General features: G+C 38.8%; 1 protein-coding gene and 1 non-coding gene across 2 annotated transcripts in view; both read left to right on the plus strand.

The window, feature by feature from the left end:
* The first annotated feature begins 505 nt into the window (after nucleotides 1-505).
* The window catches only part of Exoc6b (exocyst complex component 6B), a 457,316-nt gene continuing 440,872 nt past the window's right edge, over nucleotides 506-16,949 (plus strand). Inside the window, exon 1 of the mRNA XM_090336705.1 lies at nucleotides 506-732. Within this exon, the coding sequence (XP_090192831.1) occupies nucleotides 620-732 (113 nt within the window). The 5' untranslated portion in view covers nucleotides 506-619. The remainder of the gene's footprint in view (nucleotides 733-16,949) is intronic.
* LOC150060590 (U6 spliceosomal RNA) lies at nucleotides 14,744-14,850 on the plus strand. Its single transcript, XR_016536351.1, has one exon. It is a non-coding gene; the product is annotated as a U6 spliceosomal RNA (small nuclear RNA).

Consider the following 16,949-nt stretch of genomic DNA (forward strand, 5'->3'; position numbering starts at 1 on the left):
AATTAAATTCTTGCTTGCTGTCTGGGTGTAACTCGTAGTCACATCTTTTAACCTTCCAAACAAGCCCTGTATCAATGAACCATTCACAACTAGCCCTGATCTCTGGACTCAAACCTGTAAGCTGTGTTTCAGCCACATTCTACCTTATACATACTTCGGAATTCTTGAGCTTTCCCGCCTGCTTCAATACACTGTAAGATCTCTGTCATCTAGTTAATCCTTTTTTTTTTTTTTAATTGCGTGTCCATTCCTTCTCAATAAAGGCGGTCATCAAGGATTTGCAGGTCTAATGCTATTGACTGACTTGATCATCTCTGTATACAACGGTGTCATTAAGCGCTCCTGATTTATTGTGCGCTTTCAACAGGTATTTATGGATTCAATGAATAAATGAACGGAACCTAACTAGCAGCGTGCAGGGAACTACAAATCCCAGCGAACCTTGCTCAGGGCGTCGCGAGCGTGATGACGCAAGGGGGCGTGCCAAGCTCGAGGGAGGGGTCATCCTGCGGGTTGCTGGAGGCTTGGGCGGCTGTGGAGCCCTGAGTGAGAGGAGTGTGAGGGTGCGAAAGGTGATCCTGACTGAGGGAGGGGACGCGCTGCCGGGCGCCCCCATCCTATGGAGCGGAGTAAGATGGCGGAGGCGGAGAGCCTGGAGACCGCGGCAGAGCACGAACGAATCCTGCGAGAGATCGAGAGCACCGACACGGCCTGCATCGGGCCCACGCTCAGGTACCCGGGGTACCCGGGCCCTGGACGGGCGGGCACGGAGGGGACCGGGCGGACTGCTTTGGACCTCAGTGTGTGGCGGCCCCCGCCCGGCCGGCGCCGGCCACTCCCTGAGGAGAGAGACCCGCTGGCGACCCGCATCCTGCCCGGGGCGGGTCTCTGCGCAGCCTGACGTTGGGGTCCTCGCCTCACCGCCCGCGCTTCACCCCCCTGGTCACTTAGGAGACTCCCGCTGCCTCCTTCGGGGAGGCTGCCTCGTTCTCCCGCCGAGGCTAGCCCAGAGCCTGGGAGGCAGATGGTGGCAGATCTTGCCCCTGGGGACATCCGCCTTCTCTGTCCGATTCAAAACCCGTTCTGCTGTGGCCCCAAGTCCTGCTGTTCTGACAGAACAGAATTTCACTCCCCGGTCTGGGGCTCGAAATTCAACTCTTGCCTCCAGACACTTAACTACTTCTCGAGAACGAGTCCTTGAAAATCTTAGGGCCTGAAAGGAAGTTTCCTTCCGCCAGTGCCTCGTTCCTATGAACTGGTGCTCCAGAACCCCGTCAGGAGATCGACCCCTCCTCAAGGTGCAACCCCATTGTATTCTCGTCGCCGAGTACAGCTTTCCCTCCTCACACTCCCTAGTTACTATTGCTTTCAATGTACACCTATTTTATATGGAGATGTACAAATGAACTCCGTCCTCCCTCAATTTGCTTACATAGCATTTCTTATGTATATGTCACACACATACATATTCAGCACGACACTGTGTTACAGGATTTACAAATACAGCAGATCTATTAGGTTGGAACTATCATTGCAGTCCTCTTATTTTACAGATGAGTTATAGAGAAGTGAAGTGACTTGTCCATGGTCAGAGTAAAGGGGGCTTCAAGATTCCTACGCAGGCATTCTAGATCCAATCATCTCTGTTCCCACCCCCTTTTTTCTCTTTCTTTTCTTTCCTTCCCCCCCAGTGCTGCAGATTCAACCTGATGTCTTGCAGTATATTAGCCAGCACCCTACCGCTTAGCTGCATCTCCATCCTACACATCGACAGCTGTTATTCTGCCTCAGTTGAAGGTTTCATGTACTGTACTTCCTGTTATACTTACTCAGCAGGCCTAGTTTTGAGCCACTTTTCTTTTTCTTTTTTTTTTTTTTGAGCCACTTTTCTTTTCTTTTGGTTTTCCTGGTGCCTATTCCACCCTCTTCTTTAGTACATTCTGATTTCCATGTAGTCAGTACATGGAAAATTATCTTACTTTCCTTGTATAGTTTTGGGCCATTGCTCTGGTTTCACAAAGACTAAACTACTTACTGCAAACTTTTTTAGAGGGAGAGTTAGCTGAGTCAAAAAAGAGTGAGGGAAGGAACAGGCTGGAGGATATTCCACAGCTTCTGCACAGCTTCCTTCTTTTGGGGCAAGTGGTTAGTTGTTTTCTTAGTGCCACCCCTGGGAATAACTATCCTTAGTAGTCGAACTTTTCCTGTGCCTCCCATCTGCAGGATGGGAACTGGGGGGCATGCTAAGCGAGGGCTGTACCACTGAACTATATACCCATACTCTGTTTAAAGTGACTTTTAGCCCCCCTTTTTGGATTAGTCCTTCTATACACTTGCTGCTTTTTTTCATTGTGTTATGACCATCATATTCCTCTCTTTTCCCATTATTGGGGTTTGAACTCAGGGTCTTGGCACTGCCTGTTGGCTTTTTTACTTTACAACTTGAGCTATTCCTCCACAGCACCACTTTGAGCTTTTTTCTATGTACGTGATACTGAGGAATCGAACCCGGGTCTTAGTGCATGCTAGGCAAGCACGCTACCACTAGGCCAAAGCCCTGCCCAAGGTCAGTGATTATTATATCATAGACTAGAGCTATAATAAGGGTTTGTTACTAATGTTCTCCCAAGTACATTATTAGTGGCTACTAATACTTGGTTTTCACAAAATCAACTGTTAGTAGAGTAACTGAGGTTGTAGTGTTCTGTTAAGAAGTTTGCTGAGCTGCCTTGGTAATCTACCTAAGCTCTCATTGGAGCAGTTGGCATTATTAGAGTTTTTAGGAAAGTTTCTCATATTCTTGTTTCATATGAGAAATGACTTTAATTTAATGTTATCTACTTACTTTACTGTAATTTATTTTATTTTTTGCCAGTCCTGGGCTTGAGCTCAGGGCCCGAGCCCTGAATTTTTTTCTCAAGGCTAGAGCCCTATCACTAGAGCTATAGCACCAATTCCAGCTTTTTCTATGTATGTGGTACCAAGGAATTGAACCCGGGTATTCCTGCATGCTAGGCAAGCACTCCCATTACTAGGCCAAACTCTCTGCTCTGTTATTTATTTATTTATTTATTGGTCACTAGGCTAAACTCCTGGCCCTTTATTTTGTTTTTTTTTTTGCCAAGCAGTCCTGGCTTGAACTCACAGGGCCTGAGCACTGTCTTTGGGCTTCTCAAGGCTAAAGACCTACCACTTGAGCCACAGTGCCACTTCCTGCTTTTTCTATATGTGTAGTACTGAGGAATCGAACCCTGCTCTTCTTGCATGCTAGGCAAGCACTCTATTACTAGGCCAAACTCCCGACCCTGTAATTAATTAATTAATTAATTAATTTGTGGGTCATGGGGCTTGAACTCAGCCTGGGCGCTCTCCCTGAACTCTTCAGTTCAAGGTCCCACTTCTGGGCCTGGGTGTTGTCCCAGAGCTCTTCATCTCAAGGCTGCCACCCTACCCTAGAGCCAAGCCCCACTTCCCATTTTCTAGAGGTTAATTGGAGATAAGAATCTCAGGTCCTTTTGTGCCTGGGCTGGATTTGAACCTTGATCCTCAGATCTCAGTCTCCTGAGTAGCTAGAATTACAGGTGTGAGCCACGGAACCAGGCTTCTTTTTAAATGTGTACCAACTGAATTTTGACCTTTAATTTTATTGTATCTTGCTGGTGTGTGTGTGTGTGTGTGTGTGTGTGTGAGACTAAGGTTTGAATTCAGGGCTGCGTATTTGCTATAGCTCTATCATGTAAATCACATAGGCAGTCCATGGTTTTTCTAGAGTTTTGACTGAAATCTTCTGGTATTTTCCCTCAAACCTTTATCATTATTATCACTAAGTTCTTTTCTGTTGGAACATAGGATTTAGTGTAGATGAATGACATAAGGTAGTGTTTTGTTTCATTTTTTAGTCTGTCCTAGCGTTTAGACTTGTTTGCTCTCTCACTTCAGCTACACCAACAAACTTGCTTAATAAAAAATTTTTTTTTTAAATGTTGGTTTTGGGGGACTTTAACTCGGGGCCTGGGTGTTGTTGCTGAGCTCTTTTGCTCAATGCTACTACCCTGCCACTCTGAACCCCATCACCATTTCTGATTTTAGTAGTTGATTGGAGATAAGAGTCTTGCAGGGACTTTTCTGCCTGGTTTGGCTTTGAACCATGATCTTCAGATCTAAGCCTCCAGAGCAACTAAGATTTTAGGTGTGAGCCACTGGTGCCTAGCCACACTTGCTTTTTTCCCTCCCCCCCTCCCCCAGGTTCTTGTTGGAGACAGTCTCAGGGACTTTACTGCCCTTGCTGGGTTTCAGCTTCAGTCCTCCAGATCTCAACCTTCCCAGTAGCTAGGATTACAGGCATGTGCCCAGTTTAAGGGATCTTTTGTCCTAAGAAGGCCATTCCCCAACCCCCTCACCCCCTCTCTGTTAGAAGAATCACTGCCAGCTTTAGTTTATTTTTCTCACTCCCTGTATCTTTACTAGAGGATTTTGATTTATGATATCTTTTCTTTGGGAGGTAACTGAATCTTAGCTCAGAATCAACAAGTTTGGTCACATAAATATCTCATGATACAAGTAGTACTTATTGTCTTTGTTTTTAGCTTCCCTGCCCATAGTCATGGGGAATGATCTCATTTTTTTTCCTTATCCTTTCCAGAGACAACAGCATGCAAAGACTTGATGTCTAGAGCCCAGGCTTACCTCTGCATGCCCCTCCATTGTCATTATCTCCTGTTTTTCCATGACCATCACTTAATTACTTTTCTTCCATAATCTCCCACAACTCTACCTTTTCACCTCTACCTCTCTTCAGAGTATGTCTTTCCTATTTATCTTTCCAGATAGTATTTTTATTGTACCAGATTTTTTTAATGGCACCAGATTATATACTGAGATAGATTTTTAAAAGAGAAACTAAAGAGCAGAGATTAATAGTAAGTTAAGATGTAAATATAAGATTAGGTATCTATCCCTCAAACTCCAACTCTTAAAAAAAAAATCTATTTGGCTGTTACCTAACCGAACTCTTCATTGTCAACTATTATTTTCGTATCATTGCTTGCTTTCTTTTCTTGCTATAATACCAAATTATTCTTCTAGTCTTACTCTTTTATTTTATGTGAGGAGTCATGGTAGCTTGACTTAAAAAAAATTAGTTATTACCAAGGTGGTATACAGAGGGTTTACAATTACATGAGTCAGGGAATGAGTATATTTCCTTTAATACAGTGCCTTCTGTTCTCTCACTGTCTCCCAACTTGCCTTTTTTTATTCAGGAACTATTCTTTTTTTTCTCTGGTACTAGAAGTTTGAATTCAGACCTGAAGCTTACTCACTTTTCATATACTACTCCTGTACTACTTGAGCCATGCCTACTTCGTGCTCTACTACTTGCTCCATACACCTAGCCTGGCTTAAATTTTAGATAGAGTCTCCTGAACTTCTTTGCCCAGGCTGGCCTCCAACCTTGATTCTCTGATCTTTGCCTTCTGAGTAGCTATGCTTATGGGCATGAGCCATTATTTCTATTGTAGTATTGAACCATACATAATGCAAATGGTAATAGATTCTCATATATCATAAAGGAATGCCTCTTTTTTCACTGTAATTCTGAAAGACTTATTTTCATACTTATAGAGATTGCTTAATAGATGCTTTTGAGAAAGCAGCTATCTTTTCCTTATCTTTATTAAAAATTATTTTGTTAGCTGCAAGTCCATCTTTTTCTCTTTTGTTTCCTTTATCTTTCTCTTTGACTTCCTTTTCCCTTTTCTTCTGGGTTTGAACTCAGGGTCTTGCCCATGGTACGCAAATGGTCTACTTTCTGAGCTTCTTGCTTGTCTTCCATTTTAGTAAGTTCTACTTGTGTAGAAAAATTCATGGTATGTTTGTGTTTGTCCTGTTTGTAAAGCAGTATAGATTACTGCTTTGTAGTAAAAATAAGTTTTGATTGCAAATAACTCATTAACAATAACTATATTTTCAATTTTTCCTTTCCCTCCCTCTCTCCTTCCTTCCTCCCTCCCTCACTCTTTCCCTCTTTCCCTCCTTCCCTTCTTTTTTTTCCATCCTTTCTTCCTCCTTCCTAGCATTGTATATTACTTGAACCATATCTCTACTTCAGAGTTTTGAGTTGTTAATTGTAGATAGAAGTGCTCAGATTTGTCTATCTGTGCTGGCTTCAAATCAGGATTTCACATCTCTGCCTCCTAAGTAGCTGGATTATAGGCATGAGCTACTTGCTTCTGGCTTTTTTTTTCTTTGAGACAAATTTTTACTTCCTATGTGGCTTCAGGCTGGCCTAGAAGTTCTGAGTGCTGTTTAAATATGTTTAAATATGTCAAATCCCATCTGTATTTTAATTTTGTAATATTTACTCAGAAGTTATTTTCTCACTTTTCTTTCTGTATAATAGCAATTAACATTCTGTCTAATTACCAATTAAGAATTTTTAAAACATTTTTTATTAACATTGATTTTTATATCATATTTCAAATGTCATGTTTAACAAGTATTCAAGAAGGGATTTTCCATATATAATCACTGGGACATAGATTTTAGAACATAATTAAAATTAACCTGAGGATTTGTATGTCATAGATACATATCAGTCTATATAATATAACAACTCTGTCTATAGCGTGTATATCCCATGATATATTTTTATGTCTGTGTAGTTATGTTTATGTCTCCAAGACCATGTCCATAACTTTGGGTACACAAATATTGAATCATCGCTCTTGTACTGTTTGAATCTAATAGCCGCATATTAAGGATACCATGTGCTTTTTGTTCCTTTGGTCTTGACTTATCTCACTCAACATGATTTGCTTTAATTTCTTCCACTTCCCATTGAATGCCATTATTTTATCTTGTCTGTTGGCTATGTAGAAGTCCATTGTGTGTGTGTGTGTGTGTGTGTGTGTGTGTGTGTGTGTGTGTGTATGTCTCACATTTTTTGCATCCATTCATCTGCAGTAGGGCATCTGGGTTATTTCCATTGCATGGCTATTGTAAATAGTGCAGAGATGAACATAGCTGGGCAGGTATCCTTATCATATCCTGGGTTATGATGTTCAGGATAGATGCCCAGGAGTGGTATGGCGGGATCATAGGGAGGGTCTATTTTCAGTTCTTTAAGAAATCTCCGAACTGCCTTCCAGAGTGTCTGAACTAGTTTACAATCCCACCAGCAATGCAGTAGGGTTCCTCTTTCTCCACAGCCCCACCAGCATTTGTTGTTGTCTGAGTTCAGAATGTTAGCCATTCTAATTAGGATAAGGTGGTATCTTAGGGTTGTTTTTATTTGCATTTCCATTTTTTATTTGCATGACCATTGATAATGAGCATTTTCTCCTGTTTTTTTTTTTTTTGTCATTTTAACCTGTTCGTTGGATGTCTCTCTTTAGTTCCCTTGCCCATTTAGTGAATGGTTTAGTTTCTTGAGGAGTGGATTAGTTTCTTGAGTTCCCTGTAGATACTGGATGTTAAGCATTTGTCTGATGTATTATTGGCAAATATATTTTCTCAGTTGGTTGGCTGTCTTTCTACTTTAGTAGCTGTGCTTTTATCTGTATTTTATTTTTAGGTAGTCCCACTTGTTGAGTCTCTCCCATTTGTTGTGACCCTGGGACGCTGCTCAGGAAGTTTTTGCCTGTGCCTATGAGTTCCAGTATCTCTCCTATTCTATCATGTAGCACTTTCAAGGTTTCAGGTCTGATATTGAGGTCTTAAATCCATTTTGAGTTAATGCTTGTGCATGGCGATAGGCTGGGATCAATTTTTAGTTTTCTGCATGTGGCTGCCCAGTTTTGCCAGCACCAATAATTGGATAGGCTGTGTTCGTTCCACTGTATATCTCTGGCTCCTTTGTCAAAAATAAATTGATTATAGGTATGTGGTTTTGTTTCTGGACCTTCTGTTCTCTTCCATTAAGCTGGTCTATTTTTGTGCCAATACCATGCTGTTTTTCTTGTGATGGCTCTATAGTAGAGTTTGAAGTCTGGTATTATAATACCACCTGCATTGCTCTTTTGCCCAGAATTGTTTTGGCTATTCTAGGTCTTTTCTTATTTCATATGAACCTTTGGATTACATCGTCTATTTCAGTAAAGAATGTCTTTGGGATTTTGATGGGGATTGCAATGAACTTGTATATTGATTTTGGCAGTATGGCCATTTTTACTATATTGGTTCTCACTACCTATGAGCATGGGATGTCTTTTTATTTCCTGGTATCCTCTTTAATTTCTTTCCTTAGGCTTTTATAGTTTTCATTGAATAATTCCTTTAGATCTTTGGTTAAGTTAATTCCTAAATACTTTGTTCTTTTGGGGGCTATTGCAAATGGGATCATTTTCTTGATTTCTCCTGTTTGTGTATTGTTGGTGTACAGAAAGGCTAATGACTTTTGCAGGTTGATTTTGTATGCTGCCACTTTGCTAAAGTGGTTTATTAGTTCCAGGAGTTTGGGAGTGGAGTTTATTGGTTCAGGTATAGGATCATGTCATCTGTGAATAGGGATAGTTTGATTTCTTCTTTCCCTATGTGGATCCCTTTGATGTTTTTCTCTTGCCTTATTGCTCTGGCTCAGGGTTCACTATATTGAAGAGAAGTGGCGAGAGTGGGCATCCTTGTCTAGTTCCTGATTTTAAGGTAAATGGTTCTAGTCTTTCTCCATTTAGGTTTTTTTTTTTTTTTTTTTTTTCCTTTTTGCCAGTCCTGGGCTTGAGCTCAGGGCTTGAGCACTGTTCTTGGGCTTTTTCAAGGCTAGAGCTCTACCACTTGAGCCTCAGCACCACTTTTTCTATGTATGTGGTACTGAGTAATCGAACCTGTGTCTTTGCGCATGCTAGGCAAGTACTCTACCACTAGGCCAAACTTGAGGCCCTCCATTTAGTATTATACTAGCTATAGGTTTGTCATATAAATTATTTTAAAGAATCTCCCTCCTACGCCCATTTTTTCTAGTGCTTTCAACATGAATTGATGTTGTATTTTGTCAAATGCCTTTTCAGCATCCAGAGAAATTATCATATGATTCTTAACCTTAGCTCTATTGATATGATGTATTACATTAATTGAATTGCCCATGTTAAACTAGCCTTGCATCTGTGGGATGAAACCTACTTGATGGTAGTGTATAATTTTTTTTTAACTTTTTTTTGTTTTTGTTTTTGCCAGTCCTGGGGCTTGAACTCAGAGCCTGAGCACTGTCCTGGGGCTTTTTCAAGGCTAGAGCTCTACCACTTGAGCCACAGCACCATTTCCAGCTCTTTTTTTTTCTATGTATGTGGTACTGAGTAATTGAACCCAGGTCTTTGTGCATGCTAGTCAAGCGCTCTACTTCTAGGCCAAACTCCTGGCCCTTTTTTAAACTTTAAAAGTGAAGTACTTTGCCATTTAAACAATAGGTTTATATTCATATATTTTGGAATCTACCCACTTAACATGTGAATATACTAAAACTTTTAGTATATTCAGAGAGTTGTGCAACAATTACCACAGTCTAATTTTAGGTAATTTTCATCATTCCTAAAAGAAACCCTTTAAAAATCACTGTACTGTTTTCTCATCTTTTCTTTATGAATTTGCCTAATCTAGACCTATGGACATTTGATGTAAATGGAATCATACCATATACTTTTGTAAGTTAGTATAATGTTTTCACTGTTCATCTAGTAATATATATCAGTACTTAAAAATTATTCTTTTTATCTTTTTCTTTACTGAATACTATTCCATTGTGTAGATATACATATGGCATAATTTCTTTATGTTTTAGCTGATGCATTTGTATAGTGTTTCTGTGTTAGGGTTGTTAAGAACAATGCTGAAACAAACTGAAATACTAAATAAAAAAATACTAAAAGAACAAACTAACATGCTAAAAACGTTAAAACAAACCTTTTTTGTTGTGGAATAGTTTCATTTTTCTTCAGTGTATACCTAGGAGTGCAATTTCTAGATTCATGTTTACTGTTCTTTGGACCTACCAGACTTTTTTCTAGAGTCTATACCACTTCACCTTCCCATAGGCAATATATGAAGAGTTTCAGTTTCTCCATATCTTTGGCTACAGTTCTTATAATCTTTGTTATTTTAGCTGTTCTACGGAGTATAAAGTTGAATCCTAGAGAGGATGAACTTAATTTTTTTGATGCTGGAAATCTAACCCATCATACTAGGCAAGCATTCTATTGCTAATCAATATCTCTAGCTTTTATCTCATATTTGAACATTTTTTAAAATTTTGAGAGACTGGTCTCAAACACAAGATCCTGCTTAGTTTAGCCCCTCTGCTGAGATTACAGGTGTTTGCCACCATATGAGGCCCTCATGTCATCTTTTTAATTGCTGTATCTTATATTTCATATTTCCTACTGACAAAGCACAATTTAACAATTCTAATGGTAGAATTGTTTTTTTTTTTTGTGGTAAGGTCTTATTCTTTAGCCTCAGCTGGCCTAAACTCATGTTCTGCCTGCCTCCAGGAGTGTTGAGATTACAAGCATCTGCCATTGGCCAAGATCTTGTAGTTTTGAGTTGTGTTTTCTTAATTACCATTCTTCTCTTGTGGTTATTGGTTGTTTATCTTCCTGAATGTTCAGATCCTTTGCCTATTTTTTTTTTTTTTTTTTTTTGGTCAGTTGTCCTTTTGTTTTTGAGTTGAAGGTGTTGTTTCCTTTTCTGAGTATCTTCTAGGTCTCTTCTCAGATATTATTTTGTAAATACTTTGTCCCATTCTTTGTCTTTTCACTGGCTTGATGCTTACTTGAACTTTACTTTAGGGTCTGATTTAGGCTATACTACTTGAGTCATGTTTCCAGTTGGAAGGACTGATTCTTGTCTCTTATCTTAAGGAACTACTTTGTGTCGTGCTGTTTACTCTTCAGATTAATGTAAAATATATTAATGGTAGAATCTTATCTATTCATCTTTGTTGAAACACTATGTCAATATTGCAAGAATTTTGGAAACTAGAGTAAAAAAATGCTTCCAATCCTTATACAAAGTGCTACTGTTTTGGTACATTTCCTTTTGGACTTTTGTCTTACATATTTTGTTATTACAAAGCTGCAGTTTCTGTGTAGGAACAGTTCCCTGATCCTTTGTTTTTACTTAAATTGTAAAAAAGGAAGCAAACTAGAGGATTAATTTTCCTGTTACCTGTTATATTTAATGTCATTTGATAATAAAGAACAAGGATTTGGCTCTGCTGTATTCTACATCTGTACCTTTTGCTGTATCAGTTTATTTTTTGGCCTCTGCCCCGCTATACTTTCCCTTCCTTGTTAACTCAGTTTTATAAAAATCTGTTTGCCACAGTCCTTGGTGCATGACACTCTCTCCTTACTGGTTTATGGCCCTCTTTAATCAATTATTTATTTATTTATTTATTTCTGTGGGTCTTGGAACTTGAACTTAGTCTGGCGCTATCCTTGAGCTCGTCACCTCAAGGCTATCACCCTACCTTGAGCCAAGCCTCACTTCCCGTTTTCTAGAGGTTAATTGGAGATAAGAGTCTCAGGTCCTTTTGTGCCCTGGCTGGCTTTGAACCTTGATCCTCAGATCTCAGCCTCCTGAGTAGCTAGGGTTACAGGTTTGAGCCACTGTGCCTGGCTTTTAATCAATTCTTTTATAAATAAACAATCATTCAAGAAAGTGGAAGCATTTTCTCATCTATAAAATGGGCCACTGCCTAAACTGTGGAAAGAGTAGTAAAAGACAAAAGAGGGAGATAAAACATCAATCTAGAAACCAGATTTACATAAGCATCATCTATCTTTTACTCTTGAATTTGCCATTTGGACATTTCAAATTTTGTTTCCGAGTTAGTTTAGCAGTTCTTATTCTATTTTTTTTTCTGTTTGCCCATATCTAAAGGCTATAGTAGTCATCAGTAGCTGTAGGAATACACAGTGGGTGAATGATAATGGAGGAGGAGATAGGAAACAGATTTATGATGTCTTTCAGGTCATGGTATTATGCCTTTGGCATTCACTGAGAGGAAAGCCATTATCTCTGCCTGTTGAGTTTTAAACAATAGATCACGTTAATTACCATATGATAATGCTTATTTGTGTATATTTCCTTATGTGTAAGTATTTTTTTTAGTTAGTATGCTATAAACATTTTTGCATAGCTTCCCATATTATATCGCTGTATCACTTTTAGTGGCTTTATTTATGAATAAATTTATTCCCTGGCATCCTATAGGGAAGTATATAGACAAGTCATCAGTATAAGATTTATGTTCTAGTGGGACACTCTCAGATTAAATAAATATATATCTGAGGTAATGCTGTTTCATAATTACAGATCATAATGTCAGAGTTGTTGCTTTCAATTAGACCGTTGCCATTCTGACAAAAGTTTTAATAAAGAGAAGCAAGAAACCATAAGGCTGTTTGTTTTTTGTTTTTTAATACCCTTTATAAAGACCATAGCAAGGTAGCCATGCACTGTTGGCTTACATCTGTAATCCTAGTCACTCAGATGGCTGAGTCTGAGGATCTGGTTTAAGTCCATGAGATTCTTTATGTCCAATAAACTGCTCAGAAAAAGCCAAAAGTGTAGCTGGCACAAGTAGATTGCTAGACTTGAGCACAAGGAGGCTAGGATAGTGTCCAGCCCCAAGTTCAAGCCCCAGGACTGGCTAAAATAAAAGAAACATAATTCCAGAAGAATAAGGGTTAGCTAAGATCTAGGTTATATATGTTAAGGAAGAGACTTTGACATACTGGTACTTAGGTTAAATAAGGACCATTCTGGCTGCTGTGTGGGGACAGAATGATAAAGGAAACAGGGTAGCAGTAATGAGAAGCAAGAAATGTATATGGTATATAGTAAGGTGGTACTAATAAAGTATGGGAAGAAGTTGGATTTAGATTTAGATTTAGATTTGTGTGTGTGTGTGTGTGTGTGTGTGTGTGTGTGTGTGTGTGTGTGTGTGCTTGTCTTGGGGCTTGATTTCTGTGCCTTGGAGCTGTCCCTTAGCTGTTTTGCTTAAGATTGGTGCTCTACCACTTAAGCCATAGCTTCACTTCTTGCTTTTTTTTTTTTTTTGCCAGTCCTGGGCTTGAGCTCGGGGCCTGAGCACTGTCCTTGGACTTTCTCAAGACTATCACTCTACCACTTGAGCCTCAGCACCATTTCTGGCTTTTTTCTATGTATGTGGTACCAAGGAATTGAACCCCGGTCTTCATGCATGCTAGGCAAGCATGCTACCACTAGGCCAAACTCCCGGCCCAACTTCTTGCTTTTTTGATGGGTAATTGGAGATAAGAGCCTCATGGTTTTTCCTGCTGGGGCTTGCTTCTCACTTCAGTCTTCAGATCTCAGCTTTTTGAATAGCTAGGATTACAGGTGTAAGCCATGATTGCCTGGCTAAAGTGACCTTTTTTTTTGGGTCAGTCATGGGGCTTGAACTCTGGGCCTAGGGGCTGTCTCTGAGCTCCTTAGCTCAAGGCCAGCACTCTATCACTTTGAGCCATAGAGCCACTTCTGTGATGCTATTAAAACAGAGCTACTTCATATGGAAACAGATTCTTAGTAAATAAGGGACGCCAGCATTACATTTAAAGTGTAATGATATTGATCAGCAACTGAATCTTATGCCTTCAAATTTTGAGGTTTGAAGCCAGCCAGGGCAGTACAAATTGGAGCAATTCTTTTTTTTTTTTTTTTTATTGTGGTAAAGTATAGAGGGGTTACAGTTACATTCGCCAGATCGTAGGTGCATTACTTCTCACACATTAAATCGGAGCAATTCTTAATCTTCCTGCAAAAAATTGGAAGTGGAGATATGGCTCAAATTGTAGAACACGCGAAAATGCTAAGCATGAATGTAAATCACTGGCTTCTACCCCAGTACTGGCAAGAAGAAGAAAGAGGAAGAGGAGGAGGCGGAGGAGGAGGGGATGGGAGCGGTGGAGTGGGGATGAGAAGGAGGGAGCAGTCAGAGGATTTTTATCTGGAACTTGTAAGTTTGGCTCTAGGCTGTCTAGCAGAGAGTGCAAACAACAAAAAAAGAGAGACATGCTCAATTACTTTTTGTTTTGGTTATTGTGATATTGGGAAATGAAACAGCAGTTACTTTAAGTTATTTTTGATTGTGAGTTTTTAAGACCAAAGCACTGTTTTTCCCATGTGTCTTGACAATGAAGGCCATAAGTGTCATTTCATTTCCATATACTAAATGCAACAATATGTGATGAATTGTTTCTTGTCTTCTGCTTTAGTTAAAGCGTATGGTATCACTGATGTTTAATTTAGTAAAAGTAATTCTCCAGTGAGCCAAAATAAAAGTGGTTCAGAAATATAGCTTTGTGCTGCTCTTGGCCTAATGAAAATAAAGATTTCATAATACTTAGAATGGAAGTCAGAAATCCATTATTCTTCTATCTCTCTTTTTAGGATCATTGATAACTCTGAGACTCTTAAAAAAGATCATTGCCTTAGAAGAAGGGCATATGTTATAAGTTCTTATCTGAAAGAACGTTTGTCTCATGTGTACATAATTAATTCTTCCTAAGGACAATTTTTAGTAGTTAAGCCTCTTGCTAAATATTATCAGTGAGTTCAAGGTTGTGTTTTTGTGGCCTCTCCTCCTGATTGCATCAGTTGCCTGTATTTGTTAAGTATAGAACAGTATATCCTTTAGGAGTAAACTGATTTTGGGCAGGACTAATATCTTTTTTTGGAAGTGGAAGAACCTGAATAAACTGCTTTATATCTTCTTAAAAAAGGAGAGGGAGTGCTTGTTTTGGCAGCACATATACTAATATTGGGACGATACAGAGGAGATTAACATGGCGCCTGTGTAAGGATGACACACAAATTCATGAAGCGTTCCGCATTTTTGGACATATACTCTATAGACATGTTTTATTATGTAGATTAATATGTATCTATGACATACAAACCCTCAGCTTAATTTAATTATGTTCTAAAATCTATGTGCCAGTGATTGTATATAGAGATTCCCTTCTTGAATACTTGCTTGTTAAACATGACATTTGGTTCCATAGCAAAGATATGGAACCAACCTAGATTCCCCTCAGTAGATGATTGGATCAGAAAGATGTGGTACTTATATACAATGGAATCCTATGCTCCCATCAAAAAGAATGACATCATCCCATTTGTAAGGAAATGGAAAGACTTGGAAAGAATCATATTAAGTGAAGTAAGCTAGACCCAAAGGAACATAGGCTCAATGGTTTCCCTCATTTGTAATAATTAGTACACATCTAGGACTCTCCTAGCAGAGGATTACAATATCATGAAACCTAGATACATAAGGTCAAATAAGATGAGACTAAATGAAAGGAACTCTAGGATATGGAAACAAGAGCTTTATCTTGTGTGATTGTTGTTTTTTATGTACTATGTTATTTCTCTTCTCTTTTGTTGCCCTTTGGTTAATCTCATATTGTTACATCTGACTTTGTTACCTGGTATATGTATGTAAGTTTGATTATTTGAAATAGGAAAGGGAAAACAAGATGATTGGGATGGGGTGGGGGGAGGAAAATTGGGAAAAAACTTGAGAAGGGGTATCAGTGTGTAAGAAGTAATGCACCTACTATGTGGCCAATGCAACTGTAACCCCTCTATACATCACAATAAAAAAAAGTCAGTGCTAATAAAATCTTAAAATAAAAAAAGGAGAGGGAGAGTACCAATGATAGAGCCAAGCAATAGCAATTTCAGATATATTCCACCATTGATATAAATGACATTCAAGCTACAATTATTTTGTTTGCAACATTTTAAAATTTGATTTTAAGCCAATCCATCGTTACCATTTAAAACATTGGCAATTAATGTATAAATCATAGCTGTTAAGCTATGTAACATAAAAATATGTAAGCTGGAAAAATGAATACCTTATTAAAAAATAAAAAAAATGAGTACCTTGTTAAATGTGTTTTTTACGTAAAGCAGCTAGAACATACCCTATTCCGGAGTTGTCATTTAAAAAAAAACTGCAATATGTTAACTCCCAAGAAAAAGTGATCAACAAATTAAACATATAATATATGTTTGCATAGCTCTAATTTAGAGCTTTAAAATATATATCACCCATGAAAAACCTAAGTAAGCAAGAAGCATCCCAGACCTGGGACCCATGTCTCATGCTTGCATGTGGTTTGAAGTCAGCTTGGAAAGAAAAGCTCTATGAGAATTTTCTGGTGTGGCTGAAGTGGTAGAGTGCTTAGCCTTGAGCGGAAAAAGCCAAGGGACAGTCCCTAAGTTTAACCTTCAGTATTGGACCACTCTCCTACTGCAAAAACAAACACCCCCCCCCCAAAAAAAAGGAAGAAAATAAACATCCCACTACTAAGTAGATTACCTTAGTGTAATCTACAATGTATACAAGGCTGTTGTTAAAACAACTGCCCTGACAGTCTTGAAGATTACCCCGTTTACATGTATCTTGCTCTGTATTGGAACATGTCTTCATTTACTATTATGGATTCTTAGCCATATTAATCATTCGAAACCACCAAAGCAAAAACAATGATAAATTTCTTTTTCAACAGTTTTAGCAGTTGAGTATTTAGATGCTTCTAGTGTGCAGAATTCTAGTTAATTTCTTTATATTGTTCATTAGATAAATAATGAAGGTGATTGCCCAAGGTGATGATTTGAATAAAAATATAAGCTCTCCTGCTTTTCATGGCTTTTGATTAAAAAACTACAGGAACACAGGCTTTCAGTGTTGACCTTATTTTCATTGGTTTGAAACATGACAAACTCTGTGACTCAATATTTCTGTGTTACTATGATATTAAATAGTAGCCCAGCAACTTCTTTGTTTCACATCCGAGCTAAGTCTTTTTCTTTCTATTGTTCTGCATGTCTCTATTTTTAAAACTTGAGCCTTTATGTTTTCTCCTTTATTAATTGTGTCTTTGCTTGTTTCCTTACATTTTTGCATGCCTTTGTATCTCCCT

This window comes from Megascapheus bottae, chromosome 7, assembly GCF_031878675.1.
Source record: "Megascapheus bottae isolate mThoBot1 chromosome 7, mThoBot2.hap1, whole genome shotgun sequence".
In the NCBI taxonomy this organism is placed as follows: Eukaryota; Metazoa; Chordata; class Mammalia; order Rodentia; family Geomyidae; genus Megascapheus; species Megascapheus bottae.